At 42.4% G+C, this 25,307-nt stretch overlaps 1 protein-coding gene across 4 annotated transcripts in view; it reads left to right on the plus strand.

The window, feature by feature from the left end:
• The first annotated feature begins 329 nt into the window (after positions 1-329).
• The window catches only part of CD244 (CD244 molecule), a 33,072-nt gene continuing 8,094 nt past the window's right edge, over positions 330-25,307 (plus strand). For 2 of the 4 annotated variants that reach the window (XR_011439100.1, XR_011439101.1), the window contains exons 1-4: positions 561-821; positions 22,473-22,811; positions 22,901-23,182; positions 24,904-25,011. Coding sequence is in view for 1 of the 4 variants with exons in the window: in XM_005609949.4 (XP_005610006.1) it covers positions 761-821; positions 22,473-22,811; positions 22,901-23,182; positions 24,904-25,011 (790 nt within the window). In the remaining 3 variants the exon portion in view is untranslated. Of the gene's footprint in view, positions 822-22,472; positions 22,812-22,900; positions 23,183-24,903; positions 25,012-25,307 lie in introns of all 4 variants that reach the window. The other 2 variants (XM_005609949.4, XR_011439099.1) reach the window with 2 other exon arrangements.

Below are 25,307 nucleotides of genomic sequence, written 5' to 3' on the forward strand. Positions count from 1 at the left end.
TAGGTGAGAGAAGGCAAGAAAAGGAATAGAGAACTACCAAGGGAAAGTAGAAAAACAGGAAGGGAGGGAATATAGAAGTACGATTAGGAAACTAGAGCAAAAACCAATTCTTAAGAAACAATCTTAATTTGCATGTGCTCAAACTTTAATACTGACTTGCAGAGAATCCCCAGGTCTGTTAGGCTTGTCTAGCGTCCCCCATCCTTGGGCCTCCTCCTATGTCTCCCAGCCACTCCTCTCCTTCAACATTTCACCCAGTTATCGAGGGTTCCACTTCTCACACCACACCCTTCTCACCCTCTCTCCCCTCCAGCTTCACACTGTCGGTTGGACTGAGACAATCTAAGATAATGGCTGTTTGGTCCTCACGTAGTTTTCTTCATATTCCCAGTAGGATGGAGAAAATAGGAACATTTCTTAGGCATCTGTCTTTTGAATGAAGCAACGGGCTGGGGCTGAGTGAAGGACAAGATTTTGAAGCTGGTTTTGTGAGTCACTGTGAACTCGGAGCACCCGCCCACTTGAGGCAAACCCTGCAAATTCAGTTTGTGGGAACTGTCAGACCAAGTCCAGGGACTGGGGCTTCCTCAGCAGCCTTGTTAGCTCTCAGCCGATGAGAACAGACTCAAGTTGAGGAAATTGTGGCCAGACAGACAGTTCTGCTCCCTGTCACCCTCCTGCTGACTGGCAACTGCTGAGCCTGTGCACGGCAGAGCATCTGGTGGGATACGAGCCAGCCTGGCCCCTCTGTCCTTTGGGGATGTTGGGACAAGCTCTTGCCCTCATACTTCTCCTGCTCCCCAAGAGGTACCAGGGCCAAGGTAAGGAGGCCCAGCCTGTCATGGGGTGGGGACTGGCATGGACTAGTGGCGGTGGCCCTCAGGGAGATCAGAGCCCAGATCCTCTAGATTGTACTGCTTATGTGGTCATCCGGGACTGGGACTCTGAGCAGCTCCTGACAGGCTAAGTCAGACAGGACAGGCTGGTGGTGGGTTGGGAGGTCCTTGAGCAGAGCACCGGGCCACAACCACCAGTAATCCAGGAAGCCTTGGGCAAGGAGATGCCTTTCCACTGGCTTCAGTTTAACTTTCTGTATAGTGGGCAGAAACTGTCTTCCCCTTGACTATGAGAAGGACAAAGGAAACACCCTCTAATTTGGTGCGATTACCAGCAGAGAGGAGAAGTGGCCTCTGGGCTTGTGTTTCACAAGGAAGTTGGGTGGTTCTGGAGCTCAGAGACGGACAGATTGCTCCCTGTCAGGGAGAAAAGTGGAGCACAGAGGAAGGGAGGGCAGGCCAACAATCAGGACAGAGGCTTTGCCTTCGTGGCCTGGTCCCTTGTCGCTCAGCTCCTCCAGCAGCCCAGAGGCCATGGGTACCTGAGAATTATTAGGGTAATATTGGCTAGGGGCAGGGCGTGGGGAAGCAGGGAGAAGGAGACAATATTAGGAAGCTCCACAGCAAACTGGAAGCTGTCAGCTGGGTGCCGAGCCATCTCATGTTTACTTGGGGGGAACTCAGTGGAGGGCTGCTCCCCCTCTTTCTCCAACCTTGGAGTCTAAGGTGCTTTGAGATTTAGAGCCTGCATTTTAGGTCAGCGGTTCTTCAAGGGGCATCGTGGGTGGGGGTTGAGTAAGAGGAGGGTGCACAGGTATGACGGGAGGAAACTGAGGCACAAGGTGTTTGTCCAGTGGCTGTGAGAAGCCCAATATGGAATAAACTCCCCTCCCTGGGTACTCAGTTCAATTCCTGAGCCCCCAAGCACTCTTGTGTCCTTGAAGAAGACAGTCTAGGCTAGGGGGTCTTGACATTTGCGATGAATACAGGCAGGGGAGGGAGGAGCATGACTGGGAACAGGGAGCAGACAGGTCTGGAGCCATGTGCGTGGGCTGGTGGGACCCAATGACCCAGGATCCTAGGCAAGAGAGCTAGGTCGGAACCTGATCTAAGTAGCCTCGAAAGCACATCAGAAAGCTGAGGTAGGACTGACAGGATTTTGTGCCTGGCTTTGGGGATGAGAGTGACAGAAGGTTGAGGCTAACTCTGAGTTTGTGAGCCTGTGTAACAGGGGGACGATGCTGCCTCTGTCCCCATGCCCCGGGCTTCAGCACTCTCTCTGGGCATGGCTATGCCAGACCACTGCAGGGCGAAGCGGCTGAGTGATCCTGTGGGCATAGGGAGGGTGGACTTCGCTCTTAGGGAGCTTTTCTGTCTTCTTGCTGTGTCCTGTGTCTGTGGGCCTGGCCTGGTGTAAGCTGATGGAAACAGCTCTGTTTATCAGTCTTAATGTTCAAGCTTTTTAGTTTGAAATAATTTCAGAGTTCCAGAGGAGTTGCAAGAATAATAAAAAGATCCTTATATTTCCTTCAACTAGATTTGCTAGTTGTTAACATTTCCTCACAGAGAATTTATTTCCCTTTCTCTCCATATACATGTGTGTGTATGTAAATATATAATAATGATTATTTTTGCTGAATGATTTGAGAGTAATTTGCAGACATCATGCCCTTTACTCTCAAATATTTTAGCACATATCTTCTAAGAAAGGAAATTCCCATATCATAACACATATCAGTGCAATTATCAAATTGAGTAAATTTAACATTGATACAATCAAATACACTGTCCGTACTCAGATATTACCAATTCTCCCAATAATACGCTTCATGGCACTTTTTTCTCGATCCAGAATCCAACCAGGATCGTGTACCTTCAGTCATTATGCCTGAGCTTCGCAAAAGTCTTCCAAATGCTTCTCCCTTCGTGCGGAGTAAAAGCCTCCATTTGACAGTGGCCCTCATGATCCAGCTGCCCTGGCCACCTCCTCTTCCTCTGGCTACTGCCTTTCAGCCACACTGACCGCTGGTCCTCGAGCACCTCCACTCCAGGGCTCGCACTCAGTTTTCTCCACCTGGAATGCTGCTCCTGCCCCACCCTCACCTCACCGCTCGCCGCAGAGCTTCTGCCCTCAACCCCTCCACATTCTGCTCGCGTACCACCTGCTCAGCGATGACTTCCCCACTAAGAATGTCAACCCCGCCGTCCTGCAACTCCACTCCTTTTTCTTTGCAGCGCTGGTGTCCGTGTCACATATTGTACTGTTGACTTGTTTTATGTTCTGTCTCCCAGGCTTCTCTTTACGTCACAAGAATGTAAGGTCCTGGAGGCCAGGGCTTGTGTCTGTTGTTTGTGCTGTATCTCCAGCATCTAGAACAGCATCTGGCACAAGTAGACCCTCAAAAAGTATTTATTGAATGAGTGAATACTTTAAATCATCCTGGAATAAAGTGAGAGTTTATCCGGCTACTAGAGAGTTTCACTGGGAACAGCTGTTCTAGATTTTAAACCAGGAACTACTTTGGGGGCCTTGAGGAAGTTAACTAACCTCTTGTTTCTCAGTTTTTCACCCATGAAATGAAGTCAACAGTGGTGCCTGCTTCATAGGGATGTGTGAGGATTAGATGAGATATAGGATATAAAGTGCCTAGAAAGATGTTGAGTGACAACAAGTATCCCAAAATGGACACTCATATTATTCAGCTCTTTGGAGCTGGGGCATATATTTCACTTAATTTTATAATCAGAGTCAAAAAGAGCCTATTTGGTAACATTATTGACTTTAATTAATCAAAGAGAATGCAAGTTAGAGAATCCTGAGATAAGGTGGTAAAGTTTTTTTGTTTTGTTTTGTTTATAAATTTGTGTTTTGGGGGTTTTTTTTGACTGGGAAAGTTTCGCTCTGAGCTAACATCTGTCACCGGTCTTCCTGTTTTTGTTGTTTTGTTTCGTTGTGTTGTCTCCCCAAAGCCCCAGTACATGGTTGGATATTCTCATTGTAAATCCTTCTAGTTCTTCTTTGAGAGCTGCGGCCACAGCATGGCACCTGACAGATGAGTAGTGTGGTTCCGCACCCTGGAACTGAGCCCAGGCCACCATAGCGGAGCATGCCAAACTTAACCACTGGGCCATCAGGCCTGCCCCAAGATGATAAAGTTTCAATGTGTGACCTTTTCTGAGGGTTTCTCATTGTCATAACCAGGATCTTAGGGAGACTTCAACATTTTTAACTTAAAGGAACATGTATTCAAGACATTTAATCATATTATTACCTCCTGTTGTAAAATATTCTAATTGTTTTCACAATAACATCTCCCTCTTTCTTCCCCTTCCTCCCTTGAACATGTTTTGAGCAGCTCTGTATGAGGCACCAGGCCAGGTATCGAGGATTCAGGAGTGAGTAGGTACACGGCCCCTTGGCTCATGGAGTCAAATCTGTCACATGAGTCAATATTAATTACAGCTGTGATTGGCACATGACGAAGTGCCCAACACATTAGGTGCTCAAAATATGATAGCTGAGTGAATAAATGGATTATTTTCAGGCATCTTAGAGGCAGATTAGAATGATTTTGGGGTCAGATGTGTTGGGGAGCAGGGACCTTCAAATCACTGTCCACAGGAGTGGGCCTGGGCCCGAAAGTTCATATTGGACCCTAAATTCAGGTTTTGGCTGTGCATTCTGAGGAAACTCCAAAGGACACATTGGAGGCTGTGAACGCCCAGGGGCTGCAGGGCCCGGGGTGAGATGTGCTAGGCAAAAGAAAGAACAGGAGCAGCATCTCACAGATTAGCCCTAAGCATCGCCACCGTTCATGTAGATTGGGCTGAAATTTTCACTTCTCAGGGAGGAGTCTCTGATTGCAGCTGCTCTGGCTGGGGTCCAGGCGAATTCTAAGAAGGCTCGAGTTATTTTTGCTCATTTCTTCCTCATTGCACCTCCCCTCAAAGTGTGACTGGTGAAGTAGCTGGGCACAGGAAGAGACTGGGACTCAGAGAACTCAGGGCTACTGCACCATCCAGGAGGGACCCAGTTCTATAAAAATCATTCTAGGGATAGCCGGCCCACAAACAAACCTTTTTTATTAAAGTGTGGGGTGTGTACAGAAAGGTGCACAAAATTAGAAATGTACATCTTGCTGTCCCAATGAGTTATTGTTAAATGAACACATCCTTGTATCTACCCCCATGTTCTCTCCCATCCATGACCTCGTCTCTTCTCTACAAATACAACCACTATTCTGATTTCTAATAGTTTTGCCTGTATATAAATTGAATCATACGGTATGTATTCTTGTGTTTTGCTCCTTTTGCTCAACATCTGATGAGATTTATCTATGTTATTACTTGTAGCTGATCATTTTCATGGCTGTATAGTATTTCATTGTATGACTTTATAATAGTTTATTCATCCAGTCTACTATTGATGAACCTTTGGGTCATTTCTAGGGTTTTTTTCCTTTCTGTTCTAATAATGCTTCTCTGAGCATTTTGTACATGCTTTTGTTCATATGTGACTCTTGCATACATCCCTAGGGGGAAGATCATCCCCATGCTGCCAAGCTTTTTTCCCAAGTGATTGAACCAACAGTGCATGAGCATTCCCTGTTGCTTCCAGGCCATGGCTTTTTGTTCTGAGGGCCTGCGAATGGGAGATGAAAGCATAGGAGTGTGGAGCCTGTAAGGTGAAGGTCAAAACCAAAGGAACCACAACGCTGTGGCTTTCCTGGTATTCCACACGAAAGTCCCACATCAGAGTCACTTCTGGAAGTTAACTGAGATGCATTCTGGAATTTAACTAATTAATTAATTAGCTAAGTAGCTTCATTAAGCCCTTACTATGCCCCCAAGAACTATACAAGATTTTGTGGGGAAACAAAGATGAAAGAGACCTTGATTCTATCCTTAAGACTCTTTCAGATAGTTCGAGGAAAATAGGCACGTACAATGACAATAACTACAAGGGAAGACAGAAAATGCCAAGCACCGCTGATAGGCAGGCTACACTTAGGGTACAAAGGGCACTGAGAAGATGGAGGTGCCTTTTAGGTGGGGAAACTGGGGAAGCGGCCTTGAAGGATAAATAAAAGTGCAAGAGATAGGGATAAAGTTGAGGAGAATCTAAGCAGAGGAATAGCCTAAACAGAAGTAGAGAAAACACAGGGTTTGAAGGGACTCATAAAAGGCAAATGCACTTGCTGTCTTGGAGGAAGACAGTATTATGATGAGATGATTCAGGTCAGTGGTACAAGGGGTGGGACAGGGGCCAAGTATGTCTGATGGAGGTGAGGGGGTTGCATAAGGTCAATAGGAAGTCGCCAAGGATGAGGCTAGGTTGAGAGGACGAGAGAAGGTGAGGCGCGACGTGAGCCCTGGAGGCCACTTTGTCTACTTTAGGATTCCGCCTTGACTCGGGCTGGCCTTGCTCCAGCACTTGAGAGATCTCACCAACCAGGCTCTATTCACTCAGGCACCAGGAGGAACCACTTCTGTTACCTTCCCCCCAAGCCTGATGGCATAACCCTGAGCTGAGAAAACCTCAACATCCTTTTGTTGGCTGGTGGGAGTTATACCGCTCTGAGACTCTCCCCTGCCCCCTCCCCCAGCTCAGGCCTCACCCCTCCTCCCAGCAGCAGGTTCAGGTCAGAGGAGGCTGAGTTCATCACCTGTCCTCTGCTCTCCCTCTGCAGAGCTACTGTTTCACCTCTTTGTTCTTAACCACCGGAAGAGGGGCCCTGAAGCTGCTAAGCAGTAGCAACAGCCCTGGGCCCACCTCTGACCACCGGAATCTGCTGTGGGCTCTCCCCTCTGAATAATCCAGCACTCATTGTTGGGGCCTCCTCTATCTCTCACTAAGTATGTGAGAACTTGTGTTGAAGTTAGCTGTTCATACTGGCATTTCTTGTCTCTCCATTGGGCATGTACCCCGCTCTGGACAGGGACTGCAGTCTTTTTGTATCAGTTACAATACCCAGTCCATAGTAACTTGAGCCCTTGCCTTTCCACCATATCCACCTCACAACCTCACCCCAGCCCCCAGCCCCATCCAGCCCTGCCTCACTCTGACAATCTTCCTCATTCCACACTGGGCTGTCGAAGGTGCAGAAAAAGATTCAACAACAAAGAGCAATGACAGGTTCAGAGCCTGCAGTCTCAGCTGGGCCTCAGTGTCTTGGGAATCCTTGTTTCTGATCCACAGCTTCCCCCATTCCCAAAGAGGTGATTCCAAAACTTCATCATCTCTTCAAGGGTCTGTTCCACTGTCACAGCCTCTCTCAGCCTACACCGTCCTTCTCCAAGAAAAGGGAGACACCAGTTAGGGATTCTGCCAGTCCCACTAACAATTCCCCGATGCTGGAGACACCAGTGAGGGATTCCCTAACGTCAACCTGCTCCACTTACTCCCAGGGGCAACACGTTCCCCTCTGCTTTGTGCTAAGATGCTCTCCTCCTTTACTTAGCCAGTCCTTCCCCGTGTGCTCTGGACATTACTGCTTCATCCAGGAGGTCATCCAGGACCCACTCGGTCCATGTTAACGTCTCTGATCTTTCTTCAACTGCTCCTTTTCTGCTGGCTTTCTGCTCTTAGTTCAATTTCCTCCTGTGTAAAAGACTTTAGTGGAAAACCATCTGGTTTTTCCCTCCTGTCTTTCTTTCCTGCATGTCTCCTTTGTTAGTCATACAGAGCACTTCACTTCTGTCATCTCTGGTCCCCCATTGTGAGGGTTTTTCTCACATCAAGCAATTCTCTGCAACACCAGCTGGGTGTCCTACAATTCAACTCAATTCTGATACTATCTACCTGGAGAGAGCATCAGATCCCACAGGTTAAGTGTTCAGTCCCACAAGACTGCTCCCTTTTCCACGTTAGATGCGAGTTGCAAGTCCAGGTTATCACCTGTGCCTCCAACTGACTGGCTATAGATCAGAGGTTCCAATGACCTTCTCCTCAGGTTTGATTAGTTTGCTAGAGCAGCTCACAGAACTCAGGGGAACACTTACTGATGTTTATCAGTTTATTAAAGGATATGATAAAGGATACAGAAGCACAGCAAGATGAAGAGATACATAGGGTGAGGTTTGGGAGGGTCCTGAGTGCAGGCGCTTCTGATCCTGTGGAGTTGGGGTGTGTCACTCTCCTGCTTTGGATGTGTTCATCCACCTGGAAGCTCCCCGAAACCTGTGCTATTGGGATTTTTATCAAGCTTTCTCAAAGAGGCATGATCAATTATTAACTCCATTTCCAGCCCTGTCTCCCCTTTCTGGAGAGTGGGACGCGGTGCTGAAAATTCTAAGCTTCTAGCCATCGCTTAGTTTTTCTGGTGACCAACCCCCAATCCAGGAGCCATCCAGCAACCCGCTCAGAGTCGCCTCATTAGAACAAAAGATGCTCCTAGTGCTCTTAACACTTAGGAATTTACAAGGGTTTTAGGAGCCTTGTGTCAGGGACGGAGTCAAAGACCAAATAATTGAACAAGAGGTACTCTTATCACTTAGGAAATTCGAAGTGTTTTAGAAGCTCTGCTCCAGGAACCAGGGGCAGAGACCAATATACGTATTTTCTATTATCTCACAAAAACCAAAACAACAAACCAAAGTAACACCTGGTGTTCTTCTTGTAGCTTCTTTCCTAGCTCCTTTTTTTTTAGAGACTAACCTTTCTTAAGTGTATAAACTAATACAATATTACATAAAAATAAAAGAAAATATAATGGTATAATTTTGAAAATGACCAAAAAGGCAGTATAGCCTCAGGACTATACTTGATTCCTTAAGTATTTAACAGTCTAGTCAATAACTTAATCATTTTCCTGTATAATTCATATTCAACTTTGTGATAGCAAAGGGGAACGAGAAAGAGTTCTGTGTTTTGATCTGGTGGTGGTTATATAGGAATTTACTTTATAATCATTCATTAATCTATAATGCATTTATATTTTGGGCACCTTTTAATATTTGTGCTACTTCTCACAATTTTATAAAAGATAAAAATAAAATAAAACTACCAAAAACTCCTAAAAATTAAATTTATGTTCTATCATCTCGCTCTCCAAACCTGCTGGAGAGAGCTTTATTACCATCCTTACCTGACTCTAAGCCAGAAATGTGGCTATCCTTACCTGGGCTGCCGCTCTGCCTGTAATGCCCTCCTTGATACTCCTTTCTCCATCCACCAGGCAGGCCAGGGGACCACCTGGCAGCTCCTAGGTCACTTCCTCTGGGAAAAACTCCGAGTGCCCCAGGGCAGAGTGGGGCACGCTTTCCTGGTGCTTACATCACACCTTGGGCATACCACCATAGCACGTTTCACATTGCATCTGAGTTAGCTGTTTTTGGTCCATCTTTCTCTAAGCACAGTAAGACAGGGATTGTAACTTTTCTTTTATGTCTTTGTCCAGTTCCCTTAAAAACCTCGTTCTTTAAAATAAGAGTGAGGTTGATGCGGGGTGGGTGAGCCGAGGAGTCGAAAGAAAGATTTCTTGGACTCTCGAGGTCTGGCAATAGTGCTCTTTTATTTAGAGAATAGTGTGGAATAGCATGGAGACGGGACCCATGGGCAGTCAGAGCTGCTGCGTGGGGACAGGACCCACGGGCAGGAGGAGCTGCTGCTGTCGCCACTGCTGCTGCTGCTGCTGCTGGCATGGGGACAGGACCCATGGGCAGTCACAGCTACTGCTGCCACCGCTGCTGCTGCAAACATAGGTGGAGAGTAAGGCTAAATTTAAGGCATAGGTATGTGAGTTACCTCTTTACAAGACAAAGGAAAGAATATATAAAAAGAGTTGTTAAAATGGTACCAGTGCCTGTAGGGTCTGGTTATTGGGTGGCCTTATAACTTTTAGATAAGAATCAAACCAGAATAAGTACATGGCAGAAGCCACCGCTTAAATATTATCTTCAGCTAAAGACAAAGGAAGATGTTGGGGGGGGGGGGTCAGTTACAGGAGGTTGCCAGACAGTAAACAACTTAAGTCCTTGTCTTCCCCATTAAGAGTTTCCAGAGATAAGGCCATCCTGCCTTCCTCCTGGTACAGAGAGGGAGACACCCCACACAGATGGAGACTTCCTTCACAAATGCAAATATCTCTCATCAAAGGGCAAGCACATTCCACTCCTCACAGCCCCCTTCTCATCTGCAGTTTTAAAAGTAACCAGCCTAAAATCCTCATCAGGGACAGCATGAGCAACAACCACTCCTAACAGAGGCCCACTTTGAGAAACCAGGACAGCTTTCTGGTGTGTACTGGCAGAACTTCAGCCCCGCCTTTGAGCCAGTAAGGTGCACCCATGTGTGCACCAACTATCTTGGCTCTTCACAGCTCCCAACTATTATCCTCACATGCTTCTATTTTGGTCTTGTTCTTCTCTTGTTATGATTTGGCTTCCAAATTTTATTTTAAATCTGCCCTGCCCTATACACTTTGGTTTTGTGGCAAGCATCTCTTACTGGATCCCTTAGACTTGGCTTGTCTTATTGCTCTTGGTGTTGTCTCCTGTGAAATCCTCAAGATTCACCTGTAGTCTCGGCCCACTGGTGCCTTAGGGGTGGAGATTTGGATTCTCATCACTTGGCCTAGTGCCTGGCTAGTAAAACATACATGCTTTGATGCAGCTCTCTATCGGGCCTCAGCCTTGACCCTTCACATGACTGACCCTGCTATTGCCCGTTAACCAATCCAGGAGTTCCATATCTTCACCCGTTAGCACTTGCTTGTTATGTATGAGGGGCACTTCCATCTTTCTGTGTACCATTCTATTCAAAACTCTCCCCCACTGCACTTGCCTGGGCTAATCTCTTTAAAGTAATCTAGTTGCTGTATCTTCTCCCTTTTCCATAGTCTATGGAGGTGATGTCCTGTTTCTAGGAAATGAAGACTTATGACTTGTATCTATTTCTTTGCAAATGCTACCATGAAAACCATCCTTCTTAGTCCTTCCATCTCTAATATTCTGCATAAGCATGCACCTTCTGCTTGATTCCCTGTCCCCAGAGGGCCTTTGAAATTGCTGTTCCCTCTACCTGGAATGTTTTGTCTGTAGCTCTTCCCCTGGCTGGACCCTTTATATTTTTCATTTCTCAGCTCAAGCGTCGTCTCCTCCAAGAGATCTTCCCTGGCCGTGAATCTGTAGAAGTCCCCACACTCCATCACATCACCTTCTTAAATGTTTTTCATGGCACTTATGCCTGCCTGAAAGAATTTTGTTTAATTTTTCACTTATTTATGATGTGTACCCCAGCTGGAATGCAAGTTTCATGAGAGTAGGGACCCTGTCTTTCTTCCTCACCCCCATATCCCAAAGTCTAGAGCAGTGGTTCTCAACTGGGGGCAATTTTGCACCCCACGCTTCCATCCCTAGGCCCATTTGGCAGTGTCTGAAAATGACTTTGCTTGTCATGAGTGGGGACAAGGGTGCTGGCATCTAATGGATAGAGGCCAGGAATGCTGCTAAACATCCTTACCATGCGCAGGACAGCTCCCACTTTCCCCTCAACAAGGAATTAATAGGCTCCAAATTTCAAGTGTCAAGGTTAAGAAATTCTGCCTTAATGCAATGAGTATTCATTAAACACAGAGAATATTCAGTAAATATTTGTTGAATAAGGAGTCAATGGTCTTCTCATTGCCTCAGAGGGTCTCATTCATTCTTAAAGATGTACCTGGAATCTAGGTTTAGGATATTTTCTTTCTCAGTCTGTAAATTTGCCTAATCTACTTTCTAGTCTATTTTACCTTTCTAAGTTTTCAGATCCAATGATTTCTGGTTGTCATTTGAGCAATTTAGAATCAGGAAGACTTTTCTGATATTTAGCCAAGAGATGGGGTGATATTGTGATTTATTTTAAGAAACATATATTTAGTTTTCAACCCTGCTTCTGGCACAGAACTTCTAAAACCCCGGGCATTTCCTAAGTGGTGAGAGCAATAAAGGGGTCTTTTGTTATGTTAACGAGGCGACAGAAGGAAACCACCTAGGTAACCTAAGGCTGGGGATTGGTTGCCAGGGACTCAATCTGGTGATTAAAGAGTTAGAATTTCAGTCTCACCCCACCCCATACTCTCCTGTCCCCCACTTCCGGGGAGAAGAGAGGGGCTGGATGTTGAATCAGTCACCGATGGCCAATGATTTAATCATTCATGCCTATGTAATGAAGCCTCCATAAAAACCCAAAAGACTGGATTGGGAGAGCTTCCAGGTTGGTGAACACGTGGAGATTTGGGGAGAGTGGAGAGCTTGGAGAGGACATGGAAGCTCCATGCTCTTTCCTCATACCTTGCCCCATGCATCTCTTCCGTCTTGTCGCACCTGAGTTATATTCTTTTATAATAAATCAGTAATCTAGTAAGTAGAACGTTTCTCTAAATTCTGTGAGCTGCTCCAGCTAATTAATTGAACCCAAGGAGGGGATCATTGGAACCTCTAATCTATAGCCAGTGGGTCAGAAGTCCAGGTTATCACCTGGAGTCTGTAGTGGGGGGCAGAGGGCACTCTTGTAGGACTGAGTCCTTAACCTGTGGGATCTGATGCTATCTCCAGGTAGATAGTGTCAGAATTGAGTTGAATTATAGGACACCCAGCTGGTCTTGGAGAATTGCTTCGTGGGGTGGGACATCCCTTCCCAAGTGTTAGATTTGGGTGACAGAACCATTTTAGTTGCGTTTAGCTAAGAGATAAGTGAGGAAATCTATATGTCCACTCTGGCTGTGGTAACGCTTCCGCGGTGACAACATTACATTTTGCTCTTATCAAAGTACATCTTACTTAGTTCAGTGGTCAGAAGAACTCTATGAAGTAATTATTTCTCCTCTTTTATTTTTGATACTTTTTATTATGTGCCCAAAATTTAAGTAAAAAGCTTGTTGAACTTTTATATATGTAGGTACATGTAACCACCACCCACATCGAGATGTAAAACATTTCTAGACCCCAATAGGCTCCTCTGTGCCCCCTCCAAGTTGATAATCCCCTCAAAGGTAGCCAATATTCTAACCTTTCTCACCATAGATTAGTTTTCCTTGATTTGGAAATTCATGTTAATAGAATGATTCACTGTATGCTTTTTTATGTCTGGCTTCTTTGCTAATCACCTTGCTGGTGAGGTTCATCCACATTTTTGCCTGTAGAAGTAGTTTATTATTTTTCATTGCTGTGTAATTCTCCATTATATGAATATAAAATAATTTATGTCTTTATCTAATGATGATAGATATTTGGGATGTTTTCCATTTTGAATTATTATGAATAAAAGAATGATAAACATTCTTGTATGTTTTTGTGGACATAAGCACTGGATTTTCTTGAGTATGTACAAATTCCCTTGGGTCATAGGGCATATGTAAGTTTAGTTTTAAAAGATATTGTCAAATAATTTTCCAAAGTGGTTGTGCCAGTTTACCCTCCCACTAGCAATGAATGAGGGTCTTAGTTGCTTCCCATCCCTGCCAACACTGAAATTTTTCAATCCTTTAAATGTTAGCTATTTTGATGGGGATATAGTGGAATCTCTTTGTTTCCTGATAACTAATGACATTGGGCACTTGTTGCATGCTCATTGGCTGTTTGGGTATTCTTTTTTGTAAACTGTCTGCTCAAGTCTGTTGTCATTTTGTCATGCTATTGTTATTGGGTTGCCAGTCTATTTCTTATTGATTTGTAGGAATTCTTTATATATTCTGGATATGAGTCCTTTGTCAAATATATATATTGTAAACATTTTCTCCCAGTCTGTGGCTGCTTTTTCATTCTCTTAATGTTATCTTTGCCAAACAGAAGTTCTAAGTTTTAATGAAGTCCAATTTATCAGTCTTCTTTTGTGGTTAGTGATTTTTTTTGTCATGTTAAAGAAATGTTTATCTACCTCAAGATGTAGAAGATAATCTCCTATGCTTTATAGTTTTAGATTTTGTATTTAAACTTATGATCTATTTTGAATTAATTTTTATATATGATATGAGAGAGATGTTAAGGTTTATTTTTTTCTTATGAATATCCAATTGACCCAACACCATTTGTTGAAAAGACTATATAAATGTGGGTATATTTCTAGACTCTTATATCCTGTTGACTATTTTTTCTATCCTTGAGATAATAGCATACTATCTTAATTTCTCAAGTTTTATAATAAGTCTTCATGGTGGATAGTGAAAATCTTTTAGCTTTGTTCTTCTTCAAGATTGCCTTGGCTGGGGCCAGCCCTGTGGCCCAGTGGTTAAGTTTGGGCACTCCACTTCAGTGGCCCATGGTTCACCAGTTCAGATCCTGGATGCAGACCTAGCACTGCTCATCAGGCTGTGCTGTGGTGGCATCCCACATAGAAGAATTAGAATGACCTGCAACTAGCATATACGACTATGTACTGGGACTTTGGGGTGAAAAACAAAGAGGAAGATTGGCAATAGATGTTTTCTCAGGGCCAATCTTCCTCACCAAGATTGCCTTGGCTATTGTAGGTCCTTTATATTTCCATATAAATTTTAGAATGTTTTTATAGAAAATCAATTTCTGTAAAAATAACCTGGTAGGATTTTTATTGGAATTCTATTGAGTCTATAGGCTAACTTAAGAAGAATTGAGGGGCCTGCCCTGTGGCCGAGTGGTTAAGTTCACGCACTCTGCTGTGGCTGCCCAGGGTTTCACCTGTTGGGATCCTGGGCATGGACATGGCACTGCTTGTCAGGGCACGTTGAGGTGGAGTCCCACATGCCACAACTAGAAGGACCTGTGACTAGGATATACAACTATGTACGGGGAGGATTTGGGGAGATAAAGCAGGAAAAAAAAAGATTGGCAAATGTTGTTAGCTCAGGTGCCAATCTAGAAAAAAAAAACAGCTAATCATTTAAAAAACAAAAAAAGAATTGACATCTTAACAATATTAGCTTCCAATAAAAAACGTGGTATACTCCTTCATTTATTTAGCTCTTTAAATATTTCTCAGAAATATTTAGTCCATTAAGTGTATAGGTCTTAAACATTTCTTGTTGAGTTTACTTCTAGACATTAGACTTTGTTGTGCTGCTGTAGATAGTATTGTTTTCAAAATTTCATTTTCTATTTGTTTGTACTAAGATGTAGAAATAGAAATGATTTTTGTGTATTGACCTTATATTCAGCAACCATGCCAAACCGACTTATATATTTAAATAGTTTTTTACATTTTCCTCTGGGTTTCCTACACACACAATTATATCATCTGTTAATAGTGAGAGTTTTACTTATTCATTTCCAATATTTATTCCTTTCATTATTTTTCTTGCTTTGTTAAACCAGTCATGATGTCCAGTACAATGTTGACTAAAAGAGGTGATTATGAGTCCTTGTCTTGTTCCTGAACTCAGAGGGAAAGTTTTCTATATTTTGTCACTGAACATTTTAGCTGTAGGTTTTTGGTAGAAATATTTATCATATTAAGAAAACTCCCTTCTTTTCTTAGTTGGCTGAAAGTTTTTTTAAAAATCATGAATGTGTGTTGAATTTTAACAACTCTCTTCTGCACCTATTAAGACGTTTATTTTTCTCTTTTGTTCTGTTTGGTGAATTACACTCTATTTTTTAAATGTTAATAAACTGAATACCTAGAATAAATCTCAATTGTTCAGATAAATCTCATATTATTCTTTTCGTATAGTGCTAGGTTCAATTTGCTAATATTCAATTTGCATTTATGTTCATGAGAGACATTGGCCTATAATTTTCCTTTCTTATGAAGTTCTTGTTGGGTTTTGCTATCAGGGTTTTACTGGCCTCAAAAATGAGTTTCTGTTCTATGAAAGAGTTCAGTACTAATCCTTCAATGCTTGGAAAATTCACTAGTGAAGTCATCTGAGCCTGAGGTTTTGTAGGAAGATTTGTATGGATTCAATTTGTTTAATACATATAGGACTCTAGAATTTCTATTTCTTCTTGTGTTGGGATTGGTATCTGCATTTTGGAAAAAAGTTTTAGCTATTTAGTCAGAATTTTCAAATTTATTGGCATAAAGTTGTTCATAATACTTTCTTACTATCTTTTTTAATGTCTGTAGGATCTCTAGTGATGTCTTTTTTTCATGTCTGATATTGTCCTTTTACTTTAACTCTTTTTCTTATTGATTTTGCTAGAGATACATAAAGTTTTACATTTTTTATTTGAAGAACTTACTTTTGGATTTGCTGATTTTCTACACTATATATTTGCTTTCTATTCCATGGTTGTCTACTTTTGCCTTTATTTCCTTCCTTTTTTACTTTCTTTGGGTTATTATTATCATCTTCATAATTATAATTACTATTCCCTTTTTTATTTTCTTGAGAAAGCTTGGATTACTGACTTACAAACTTTCTTCTTTGCTAATATATGAATTTAAAACTGTAAATTTCCCTTTAAGCACTACTGTAGTTGTACACTACATTTTGATATTCATTATCACTTAGTTCTAAATATTTACCAAATTCTATTGTGATTTGTTCTTTGACTCATGAGTTTTTAGAAATATGTTGCTTATGTTCCAAACATTTGTGGATTTTCTGGTTATTTTCCTGTTATTGAGTTCTAGTTTAATTCCACTGTGATTGGAGGACATAATCTGTATGAGTTCAATACTTTGAACTTTGTTGAGGTGTCCTTTAATGCACAACACGTGATCTATTTTAGTAAATGCTCCATGTGCACTTGAAATTAATGTATATTCTGCTGTTGTTGTGACTAGTGTTCTATATATGTTAATTAGATCAAATTAGTTAATCATGTTCTGGAGTTTACTTTGTGAGAAGGTTTTTCAGTATAGATTGAATTTACTTAATAGTAGAAATTTTCTATTTCATCTAAATTTTAAAATTTATTGACAGAAAACAGTTCATAACTTAATTTTATTAATGTCTGTAGGATCTGTAATGATATCTTTTTTAAATTTTTGGTATTTCTTATTTGTACCTTTTCACATTTCATTTGATCAGCCTATCCATTTACCATATTTGATCTTTTTATAAAATAAAAAATGGTTTGTTGATCCTCTCTATTGTGTAATTGTTTTTCCATTTCTTCTTTCTCTGAGTCCTTTCTCTTTTTATGAGCTTAATTTGTTGTTCTTTTTGTGGATTCTTGAGATTGATGCTTAGATAATTGATTTTCAGCCTTGTTATTTTGTAACATATGTAATTATGAGAGTAATTGCCCCTCTAATCATGGCTTTAGCTGCATCCCATGTGTATTGATATATAGAATGTTCATTGCTAATTAGTTTAAAATATTTTCTAATTTCCATTGTGATTTCTTATTTTACCCTTGGGTTCACTCAAACAAATAGAGATTTTTTAGGAAAGGTATCTTTCCTTATATTGATTTGTAGCCCAGCATATGTTGAAATTTTATAAATGTTCATGTATTTTTGAAAAGAATGTGAATTTTGACATTACTGGTGCAGTATCCTAAACAGGTTATTTAGGTCATTTGTTTATCAGTTGTGTTTTTCAAATCTTCTATATTCTTATTGATTTTTTTTGCCTGCTTTTTTTTTTATCTGTTACTAGGGGTATGTATTAAAAGTTCCTACTGTGACCATGGATTTTTAAAATATTTCTCCTTTTACTTCTGTAAATTTTTTATTTATATTTTTAAGGCTGAAGCAAATTTTGAATTGTCCAGACAAATTTATTATATATCTTCCTAGTGAATTGGACCTTGTATTTTTATGAAGTATCTCTCTTTATATTTAGTAATGCATTTTACCTTAAAGTTCTAACTAGACTTTAAGTGTCAGAATGTCAGAGTAGACTGGTACTAATATTAATATAGCTACGCCAGCTTTCTCATGGTTAGTATTTTTATGGAATATATTTTCCATTAAAAAAACGTTTAAATGGTGTTTGTAGGTAGTATACAGTTAGGTTATTTTTAAAATCTTGCCTGATAAACTTTGCCTTTTATTTGAGTACTAAGTCTGTTTATATTTAATGTAATTGTGTGTTTTAACTCTATCATATTACTATTTACTCTCTCTGGTCCCACCTATTCTATGTTTCTTTTTATGTCCTTTATTTCCTTTTTTTTGGATTGAGTATATTCATTCCTTCTTCACACTATGTATTAGCTTTTCCATTATGTATTATTTTAGTGTTCATTTAGCAATTAATCTAGGGATCAGAGCATACTGTTTTGGGTTTTTTTTAAAGATTTTATTTTTTCCTTTTTCTCCCTAAAGCCCCCCAGTACATAGTTGTATATTCTTCGTTGTGGGTCCTTCCAGTTGTAGCATGTGGGAAGCTGCCCCAGCGTGGTTCGATGAGCAGTGCCATGTCTGCGCCCAGGATTTGAACCAACGAAACACTGGGCTGCCTGCACAGACCTAACCACTCGGCCACGGGGCCAGCCCCTCAGAGCATACGTTCTTGGCTTATCAAAAGCTTATATAAGGATAGTACTTTTTGTCAATTTCTGGACAAGGCACTTTAACTTCTTTTGTCCCGTTCCTGAATTAAATGCTAATATTGTTTGTATTTTAATTCTGTCACATTTTAACTCTGAAAAACATTATTATTATGTCTTTACACAGTGAACATTCATTTAGATTTAACTACATATTTACTGTTTCTTTTGCTCTTCATTTTTTCTTATCTTAGAGTTTCCATCTTGGATCGTTTTCCTTCTGTCTGAAGAGTATCCTTTGATATTTCCTTTAGTGCAAGTCTATCTGTGACAAATTCTTTCAGCCTTGATTTTCTTAAAATGCCTTTATTTCATCTTCATTTTTGAAGTTTTTTTTTTTTTTTTTTTTGGTGAGGAAGATTGGCTCTGAGCTGACATCTGTGCCAATCTTCCTCTATTTTGTATGTGGGATGCCTCCACAGCATCACTTGATGAGCAGTGTGTAGGTCTGCACCAGAGATCTGAACCAGTGAACCCTGGGCCACTGAAGCAGAGTGTGCAAACTTAATCACTATGCCAGCAGGGCAGCCCCTGAAGTATCTTTTTACTAGTATAAAGCTTCAGCTGGGAAGTTATTTTCTTTCAGCATTTTGAAGATATCATTTCATTGTCTTCTGGTTTTTAGCATCTATATTGGAATGTCAGCTGTTAATTGTTTCCTTTGTGAAGGGAATTTTTCGCCCTTTGGTTATTTTAGGATTTTTCTCCTTGTCTTTTGGTCTCCATAATTTTTTTGATGTGCCTAAGGTTTTCTGTTCTGTTTTGTTTTGTTTTAATCTTGCTTGGGGTGTGTAGTACCTTTTACAAATCTGTCTTCTTGATTATTGTCAGCTTTGGAAAATTCCCATCCATCATCTCTTCTGCACCATCTCTGTCTCCTGTCCTGGGTCTCCAACTACATTTTAGTTAGACTTTTTTTTCACCATATCTCAGATATCTCTTTCACTCTTTCTTATGCATTTCCATCCCTTTGTCTTTCTGTACTCCAATCTGGATATTTTATTCTGCCTTATCTTCTAGTTTTCTAATTCCCTTTTCAGTGGCATCTAAATGGCTTTTATACCTCTCAATTGAGTTTGTTTTCTGTTATTTTGTATTTCATTTCTACAATTTTCATTTGGTTCTTTTAAAGAATCCAGTTTATCAGATAACTGTTGCTGCATAATAAACCACCCCAGAACTTAGTAGTTTAAAACAACAAGCAACTATCTAGTCGATGAATCTGCTGGTTGGCAATTTGAACTGGGCTCAGCTGGGCCATCTTTTGGTTTCAGCCTGTATCACTCGTGCATGTATGGTCAGCCTCCAGGTTGGCTGGGGATGGCTGATCTAGGTTGGCCTCAGCTGGGTTGATTCACCTTTGCTCCATGTGATCTTTCAGTCTCCAGGAGGCTGTCTCAGGCTTGTTTACATGTCAGATAGATACGATTCCAAGAGAACAAGTATAAGTGTGCAATGCCTCTTCAGACCTAGGCTTAGAACTGGCACAACATCATTTTTGCTGCATTCTATTCAGAAGACCAGCCCAGTTACAAGAGATGGGGAAGTGAACCCTATCTATTTGTGATAGGAGGAACTGCAAAGTCACATTGCAAGGGTCATGGCCGTTTTTGCCTTCTATCACTCTAGTGCTCTGCTGAAATTCTCCAACTTATATTTTATTTCCTTGAACATACTAAACATAATTACTTTCAAGTTTATGCCTGATAACTCTGTTATCTAGATGCCCCTTGAGTCTATTTCTATTGCCTGGTTTTTCTTTTGGTTTTCAGACATGTTTCCTCTTCTTATGCATATTCATTTTTTATTTCATTTTGGACATTATGTATGAAAAATTTTAGAAATAATTTAATGCTCTGGTTGATGTTTTATTTTCCTCCAGGAATAATTTATACTTGCCTCTAGTAGGCTGCCAGCTTAGAAATACTAGAAATTCTAGATCACTTTAATCCAATTCAGGGTTGAGATGATTCAAAACTAGGCTTCAGTGCCTGTGAGAGCCGGTCTATTTCTTCTTCAGTCTTATTCTTAGTGTGTAGTGTTTTTATGGTACCAGGCTTAAATCTGATGGATTTTAGGTATAGCCACTTCTTAAGAGGAGCTCTCTGAACTCCATGCTCTCTTAGTTCCTTGAGTTTATTGTAAGCTCTGCTGGGCTTCTCAGCTTTTCTCCTGCTTTTTATGGAATTAGAAAATTCCCTCCAGGGAATATCAGTCAAAAATGCTGGTCTCACCTCTCTAAGTTTCCTTCTTCCAGATCTTGGCCCCATAATATTTCACTGTTTTATTAGCTCACTGATGTGTTTACAACATGGTTTTATATTTTGCCCATTTTTTTTTTCTAGTTATTTTCAGTGGAGGGTTGGTTAGCATGTCTTAATCCGGTCTTCCATTATCAGAATTAGAATTTCTTAGATGATTATTTATCTCAACCATTAAGTGTATGCTGCAGAATAAAGGTATATTCTGTTCCCAGATCATAAATTATCTGGAGTCTTATACACAAAGAGGTCCTGACTCTTTAGGGCCCCAGTTATAGTGGGGTCTCAGTAAAGACTGAGTAATTGATGATGACAGTGTATGTCCTTTTTGTAGGTTTAGTAATTACTTTTCTATTCATCTTTATTCTCAGGATCTTTGGGCAATGCTAGGGAGGTTGGCCTGTTCTCAAATATGCTGCTAGGACTACGGGAGACAAAGACACAGAGATGCACAGCACAGTCTCTGCTTTTGGTTTGGTAACAGGCAGAGCCAGTACAAGTAATAGGAATAAGAATAGGAACATCATATGTTTTACGCTTAGTAGATCAAGATCAAAGAAACATTCTATCAACTTAGTAGTAATTACAAGTCCTCCAATTATTTACTCAGTCTCTTGAGGTAATGCCAGGGTGAAGATGTGGTTAGGAATGAGTGCATTTATAATGCGTATGGACATCTAAAAATCCCTCTCTCTCCATTGTTCTCTTCTCAATGTCCTCCATTTTAACAGATCTGTTTGTATAACTATCTCCATCTATATTCTCCTTCCAAATCCTCCCTGACCCTCCGCATCCCACCCAGACAGACTTTTTTGTTTCCTGCATCTACTGGGCCATGCCGCATAGCTTCTCTGCCACAAATGACCACAGAAACTGCCACTTTTCTTTATTTATGCACTGGGTCGTTCTAAGGTGGGCAATGACGAGTAGCTCTATGTCCCACTCCTGTGTTCATTAGCTCCCATCTTGATCCCTAGAGAGGGAAGTACTGAGATATGTCTGGGCAGTGTAGTTTTAGTTTTCTCTTTTTAGTTGTTTTCTATGGAGCAATCCTGTGGAGACTTTCCTAAAGATTTTATTTTTCCTTTTTCTCCCCAAACCCCCTGGTACATAGTTGCATATTTTTAGTTGTGGGTCCTTCTAGATGTGGCATGTGGGATGCCACCTCAGCATGGCTTGATGAGCGGTGCCGTGTCTGTGCCCAGGATCCGAACTGGCGAAACCCCGAGACGCTGAACAGAGTGCACGAGCTTAACCACTCTGCCATGGGGCCAGCCCACTGTGGAGACTTTCTAGTGACAAAAAACATGGCAAACATTAATGAGTAATGACCACAGTAGGATGTGCCAAGTGCTACAAGAGAGGATTATGAATCTAGCTCTATGGGAGGATAGAGGAGGGAGCCATGAATTCAGCTCAGAGGGCTAGTGTTACTGGGTCTGGCCATTCGGAATTTCCAGCAGTTGCTGCTGGCCACTAGTGGTTGCCTCAGTGCTGCACGGGGGAGTCACATCAGATATGGTGTTTATAACATTGTGGTTAAGCATTTATCTTGTAAAACCAAGTTGACTGGATTTCAAGCTCATCTTTCTTACTGTGTGACTTGGGCTAGTTACTTTTAAGTTCTTTCTAACTCAGTTTGCTCTCCTGTACAATGGGGATAAACCTCTTGCAGGGTCATTGTGAAGTGAAATAGTTAAGACACGTAAAGTGTTTAAAGCTCGCCTGTCCCATAGCAAGTACTCAGGAGATTTTAGTTATTTTTACTGGTCTGTCAGATCCCTCAGAGTAGAGACCCAGAGCTTGATGAGAAGGGGAGGCAGACAAGGGAAGTCCACTTTCAGGTTCTCTTAGGCTCTGGGCTCCTCATACACACCCCTATCCTATGGGCTTAAGGGAAGTCACATTCAACTGCCCACAGCGTTCAGGTCTAACCCTTCCTGCCACCTCCAACCTGGGTTCTTTTTCCTAGAATTCCTAGATTCTGCTGTCCATGTGGTTGGACTCTCAGGAAACTCACTCCAGTTACTGCCCCTGAGAATGCAGACAGAGGCAAATTCTGTTGAATGGAAGGTGCAGCTGCCGTCAAAGCCAGGATTTTATCGGATACTGTCTTGGAAAAATGGTTCTACGAAAATCTACTATGAAAATTGGATTTTGAAAGATTTCAAGAATAGATTCACTTTTACGATTGAGAACTTGACTCTTCTCATCAAGGCAGCTCAGCAGCAGAACAGCGGCCTCTACATCCTGGAGGTCACCGATAGCTCTGGGAAAGTTTGGATAAAGCAGTTTCAAGTTTCTGTATTTGGTGAGTCCCCAGGACAGCTCGCCCTGCCCCTCTGACTCCTGCAGGGCTTGCATTTCCTGCACCTTTCTGATCAGAATCTCTGCTTCCAGATCACGTTGAGAAGCCCCGCCTGCAGCATAAGGTGAAGGCTGTAGACAGAGGGATGTGCCAGGCAGTTCTGAACTGCTCGGTCTCCGGGGGTGGCAACGTGACCTATGCTTGGTATAGAGGGAGTGAGCTGATCTGCTCGTCGACGAACCTCACCTACCTGGAGCAGCAGATTGATGTCAATGGCTCGCACACATTTACCTGCAATGTCAGCAATCCTGTCAGCTGGGCATCCGACACCCTCACCCTCACCCTCACTCAGGACTGTCAGAGTGCCTATCAGAGTAAGTGGAGCACTTTGGGCTATAACAGGGGCTGAAGGTGTTGGACCCCACAGCCAGGCTTAGGTGCAAGACAGGCTTGGGTATGAGATCTCCTGGCTCCTCCCCCAGTGCCTCGCAGCCCTTCCCCAGGGGGTCCTGGCTTCTAGCACACAGTCCCTTTACAGCCAGGCCTCTCTTAGTCTGGGAAGAATTTTATCCCCATCAAGAATCTCCTAGGAGATGCGAGTTTTTCCTTCACCTTGGGAATGCTGAGTTCAGTGAGTCACAGCCCTGCCATGGCTGCTGATCATTATTTCCTTCCCTTCAGAGACGGATGGAGATCTGCTTCCTCTTCCCAAGAGAAAACGTCCCCAAACTACATAGTTGCCCAAGAGGTGACCACGCTGTACAGCAGTACCCTGGGTCACGCATCAGGGTGATCACAGGGGTGCCTAGAAGAGTTCTTGGTTTGCTGCTTACGCCCATCCTGAGGGTTACCCTGAGTTAAGTCTGCACCACTTTGTATTAGATAAACGAAGTCTCAGTGTGTCATCAGCATGGGCATTACAGGGAAAAGACAACTTGGCAGTTCTTGTCCTGAAGGAACTTATAGCCAAGTAGGGTCAAAAAACTGAGTGCTCATGGGCAAAAAGGAAATGAACAAGCCGAAGCAATGTATAGTGACAAGGACACTAGCTTTTGGATCATGTCAGCCCATGGCTTCATCATTCACTAGTTGGGTGATCTCAGGCCCATTCATTCACCTCTCTGAGCCTCAATTTTTCTCTTGGGTAAAATGGGGATGCTAATAATAAGTCCTTCAGACGATTGCTGTTAAGATTAAATGAGATAATGTTTGTAAAGAGCCTAGTCAGCTGGCACCTGGAGCACTTTATTCCTTTCCCTTCTCCCCTCGTCATATATCAGGCTATATGTGCGACATGGACATTCAATGTAGAAGTTCAGATGAGGAGGAGCAGCGAAGGCAGGGTTAGCAGGAAGGTGAAATGGAAGGCTTGCCGGGCACATACGAGGCGTACAATAAATGTTTGTTGAGTTAAACCAAAAGAATGGATTGATGTGGCATTTGCTGTGCCAGACGCTTTACATATATTAGATCATGTCATTAACCCCCATGTAAATAACATTATTTCCTTTTTTTTTTAAGATTGTCACCTCAGCTAACATCTGTTGCCAATCTTCTTCTTCTTTTTTCTTCTTTTTCTCCACAAAGCCCCCCCAGTATATAGTTGTATATTCTAGTTGTAGGCCCTTGTGGTTGTGCTATGTGGGATGCCACCTCAATGTGGCTTGATGAGCACTGCTAGGTCTGTGCCCAGGGTCCAAACCAGCGAAACCCTGGGCCGCCAAAGTGCAGCGTGCAAACTTAATCATTTGGCCATGGGGCAACCCCCATTATTTCCTTTTTATAAGTGAGAAAAACAGGCTCAGAGAGGCTAAGGAAGTTGCGCAAGGGCACAAAGCTTATAGAATTAGAGTTTGAGGTAGGCCTGTCAGATATAAATAGCCATGCTCTTAGCATCCCTCCTTAATTGGGAGAGGCCACCCAATTAAGCAGAGGGACAATCTTGATGGCAAATTCACAGGTGAATTAAGGTGGGGAGACCAGCCACGCCAGAGAGGAGTATGGGTTTTGAGATAGCCCCTGCAGCAGACAGGTGGGGGGCGGGGGAAGAGCCAGCTCAGTGAGCACTCAGGCCTCGTGCCTTCCTATCCCTCAGAATCCATCCCTCTGCTCTATTTGGTGATCACCATGATTCTGCTACTCGCTCTGTTCCTCGGCACCCTCAGCTGCTTCTGTGTGTGGAGGAGGAAGAGGAAACAGTCACGTAAGTGGAGGGTCCTTAGGAGGTGCTGTCGGCCGACTTGACCTCCCCAGCAGCCTGTGCCTGGGAGCACAGCACGTGCTTTTCCTCAGGGAGCATTGGATAGCTGTGTACATGGTTGGGGGAGGGGAAGCAGAGGCTACCGGGCCCTTTCTCCAGTTCCTGCCTTCTGGGGTGGCAGCCCAATATTTACAGTCTGATCCCCGCTGTGCAGATTTATTGCAAGTGGCTGGTTTGGTGGGGATCTGCCTGACCTGATAGAGTAGTGATGACAGGGGTGGCTGCTAGCCTGAGCTCTT

Source organism: Equus caballus, chromosome 5 (assembly GCF_041296265.1).
Source record: "Equus caballus isolate H_3958 breed thoroughbred chromosome 5, TB-T2T, whole genome shotgun sequence".
NCBI lineage: Eukaryota > Metazoa > Chordata > Mammalia > Perissodactyla > Equidae > Equus > Equus caballus.